Source organism: Neophocaena asiaeorientalis, unplaced genomic scaffold, assembly GCF_003031525.2.
Source record: "Neophocaena asiaeorientalis asiaeorientalis breed wild unplaced genomic scaffold, Neophocaena_asiaeorientalis_V1.1 scaffold312, whole genome shotgun sequence".
In the NCBI taxonomy this organism is placed as follows: Eukaryota; Metazoa; Chordata; class Mammalia; order Artiodactyla; family Phocoenidae; genus Neophocaena; species Neophocaena asiaeorientalis.
Window position 1 is genome coordinate 1102285 of NW_020174707.1, and position 3982 is coordinate 1106266.

Below are 3982 nucleotides of genomic sequence, written 5' to 3' on the forward strand. Positions count from 1 at the left end.
CTGAAGCCAAACCGAGCTCACCTTTGGAGACCCGTCTCCGCTTGGCTTTCAGCAGAGAGTCCTCCGGGAGCTCTTCCACAGTGGTCTCGGTGTGGTTGCTGTCGCCAGAGACCTTGTGCTTTCTGTCCAGCCGGAGGGTGGGGCTGCGTGGCACGTCCGGGGCCGCCTGGTCGGCGGGGGGCTCGCTGGCAGGCTCCGTGTCCATGAAGTACTTCTCCCCGGGAAGATCTCTGTCCTCTGGGGCTTCGAAGGGGTCGTGTTTGCTTCCAGCACTATACTCGCCTAGTGGAGGGGAGACAACCCGGAAAGGAGGGAACAAAGGTCACCAGGAGCAGGCAGGACCCCCATGCCCAAGGCAATCTGCTACCAACAGACCCTCCTTTGGAGGCCAGGGGCCTCACACGCAGGAAGCACAAAACCCTCAGAAAGACAACGTCCCAAAGGAAGGGCAGCTGAACACAACCAGCAAAGACAGCAGAAAATGAGGCGTGTAGCCCACTCACGATTTCCCTTCCTCCGGTTCACAGCTGGAGCGGCAGTGACTCAAGGAGAGGCACCTAGATGACCCTTCTGTAGGCACATGAGGTAACTCCCTAACTGCCTAACTCTCCAAGGTGGCTTACTTTTCAACTGAGGGTGAGTGACCTCACAGTAAGAGCCAACCAATCCAGGGCAGAGCTACAAATTACTATGGAAACAGCTGCTGAGGTCATCATCTTCTAATAAACAGAAAAGGCTGATGTCATAACGAGACCAAATGTCCCCCAAATGTCATCTACACAGAGATAGCACCAATGTTCACTTGGGTCAGCAGGGGCAAAGGTGAAGAAAGAGAGTAAGGAAAGAATGGTGGGAGGCTGGGAAGATGGGGAGACCAAGGGAAGAGGGGCCTGGCAAAGCTAAGGGAAAGGCTTCCTGGTGCACACACGAGGGTCAGGGGCAATTTCAAAGAACTCAACCAGATTGCTACAAGTCCGTCTGTCCCCTTTCCACACCCGTGGGGGGAGAAGCATTTCACTGCCATCAAGGGGCTGCTCCTGTTTCCTGTCCAGGAAGAAGGCCCTCAGTGACACTAGGCACACCCACAGGGACACCCGTCACCCCACCTGGCACTCCTCCACGCCTTCCTTCCCAGGCAACAAGCATCTAAGGACATTTCAAAGACAAGACTCCAACCCCCTTCATGGGAGGGGGGCGGGGGCTAAACTGCTCACATCCCCAGCCCCACCCCCCCCGCTCCACCTAGCATCCACTTGGGGCTTTTCCTCCAATCGCCCCAGCCTAACATCACTCCTCACTTTCGCTCTAGCCAAAGAAACAGTTTAACTGCTTTGCTAGTCACATCGCTTCTAACACACGAATAATTCCATAAGGATCACTGTGGGGGTGGGTGCATGAGTTTGGTGTTTCGTTAACACCTGAGCTAAGCCCCCGCAGCCCCCGTTTTCCTAGACGAAATCATGGACACACCCCTCACATGCTGCTAGCATTCCTCCTCCTCTCCCTAGACCACTTCAAGTACCACTCCCACTTCTGCCCAGCCGGCCGGTCCCCTGATCAGCCTCTCTTGGGGGCATTCCCAGCATTTAATGGCAGTCAGTTGTGGGAATGAACCTCCCCCTGGCCTTGGCTAGCCTGACCTGTGTTCTCAACGGTGGAACCCACTCTTCTCCAAGGGTATCCCAGGGTGGGACAGATCCCCATCTACTCTTGCCAGAATGGTGGAATCACCCCAACCGCGAGGGTCTCCTGTCACGGCAGCAGGAGATACCCCAAACTCCTGGCCTGTGCTTACGGGTGACGCAGCCCACGCTACCGCAGGCCCGGTGAAGAGGGTGCGCTGCAACTCTCACTCCGGCTGCTCTGTGACCCTCTTAAACACCGGGCAGGAATGGCACCGCTTTACAGCTCGGCCCCCTTCACTTGTAAAGTGGGAATGTTACTGCTAGCCTCCTCCCAGGGGTGGGCTTCATAATCACGGGCCGGGCTCAGCACAGAGAGAGGCTGGAAAAATCCCTTTAACCAAAAGACACCAAGACCGCCTGACCAGCCTGAATTTCAGGCCTGAAATGTATGAAATTTTAAGAGGTGAGCCCTCCTGGTTACACCGTTGGACCTCTCTGGTCCAATCAGCCTTCCCTAAGAGCTCCGTGGGAGGGGATCCATGGAGGAATGTAAGGGCTACCTTAAGAACCCCCCCGGTCCAATTTTAAAGTTTCTTTTTCCAAACTGGGTCCATCCACCCTTCCCCCAACCCCAGAGCCTTTTAGGGCAAAGATCTCAATTCCCCTCAGCTAAGGCCCCCCAAGACCTTAGGCTAGTGTGACCTTACCCAGGCCAGTAATAACCCTGAAGGACACCCACCCCGACTGCCCAAGATACCCATGGCCACCAGCTATGGGGGAGAGGCTCCGTGTCACTTGGAGCTTCTCAATGACTGTTCTAACCACGACCCACAGGAGGATTACCCTTGAGGGCAAAGGAGATGGGGAGATAAACAGATACACGGGGATCCTAACCATCGGGCTTTGCCATCATTGCTACTTTTGGCCCTTCTGAAAGCGGGAAGCCACGTGCCCTTGGTCACCCAGTCTAAGCAAGATGTGAACGTGGCTGTATTGTTTGAGGTTTAATGCTTGCTCCCTGAAGCACGGTCATATGACTCACAGCACATATATCCCAAATTCATTACGGTTGTACCATAGCATCACCTAACAGAAGCATCACCATAGCAACATTTACAAGTCACCGTGGCAACAGAGCACCCTCACCACTGCTGAGCCATGCCCAGTGAGGCCTAAACAAGGTGAGAGGGTTCTGAGTTGTTGGAAGGCTCCCCAGGATTAAAATCCCCTTCTCTGTAGCTTAACTATAGCACCTCCAGTGAGGGCTAACCTTGTTAAAACTTACACCCTCTACAGGAGGAGTGCAGGGGATCTCTGTTCCAAAGTAGTTCACAAACGTGCAGGTGCTCAGCTGGAAGAGAAGTTCCCTGAGCAAAGAAGTTTCGTGAAGCCCCTTGACCGAGGCTTCCTCCAGCTCCTGGCCAGGCATTGCCACTGAGCAGGTCCTAGGCCTTGTCCCAGCCAAGTGGTTGGCAAGGGAGATGGTTACTCCAAGTTTGAGAAGGAAGGGACCAATGCCTCCTTGCCCCGCCCCACCCTCAAATGCCACTGAGGGTTCCGAGTAATGAACTTCCAAGCCTGAGGAACCTCCAAACTCATTTGGTGAACTTCCAAAATAAAAATTTAACTCAGCCACCCATGTGATCACAAAGAATAAATGAGTATCTCAGCCACTGAGTTTTCAAGTTAATTCATTTTTTAAACAAGCCCCTAGCAACAAGATGCACCCACACCGGGACAACCAGGGCCGCGCAGACAGCACCCACCATCTTAGAAGCTCCTGGTCCCTCCATGGATAGGGGCTGCCTCAGAAGGGGGAAGGCATCTTGAAGGCGTCCTGGACCCTCTTTGTGACCCCTGCCCGCCCCAACTGCCCGCCCCAGCTCCCATGTGCTCACAGCTCGGCTCTCGGCCACACCGACGCCCACGAGAAGGACCTGAGTCCATATCAGCTCAAGACGTGATGGCCCAAGAACGGGAAGGCCCGTTTATTTCCGGCTGAATGGAATGAACACCTGCTGTGCACCTTGGATGCGGAGGCGGCAGTAAGAACAATGGCTCCTTTAGGTGACCTCTCTTGACCAACTATTTACAAACCCCAAGTCTCTACAAGACAGAGGGTGGATGGTGAATCCACCTCCGTTGCCCCAATCTTTCAAACGGAGCCCCTCACCTTCCCCACCCCTTCTCCTGCTCTCCCATGGTGGAGGTTCATGGCTCACTGGGCCATGTCCCGGGTGCTGCAGGAAGAGACCCGTCGACCCGTCAGTCGGTCTGAGACTGGAGGCGGGCGGTGGGGGGAGGGGGCTTTCGGAATCATCTGGGGCTCAGGCCCTGCTCCCCAACAGCCACACTGA

The 3982-nt window shown here is 55.0% G+C and overlaps 1 protein-coding gene across 1 annotated transcript in view; it reads right to left on the reverse strand.

Annotated features, from left to right (window-relative positions):
• Positions 1–3982, reverse strand: part of BCOR (BCL6 corepressor) — a 25071-nt gene that overhangs the window by 11861 nt on the left and 9228 nt on the right. The window contains 1 exon segment of the mRNA XM_024759834.1: positions 22–282. Coding sequence (XP_024615602.1) covers positions 22–282 — 261 coding nt within the window.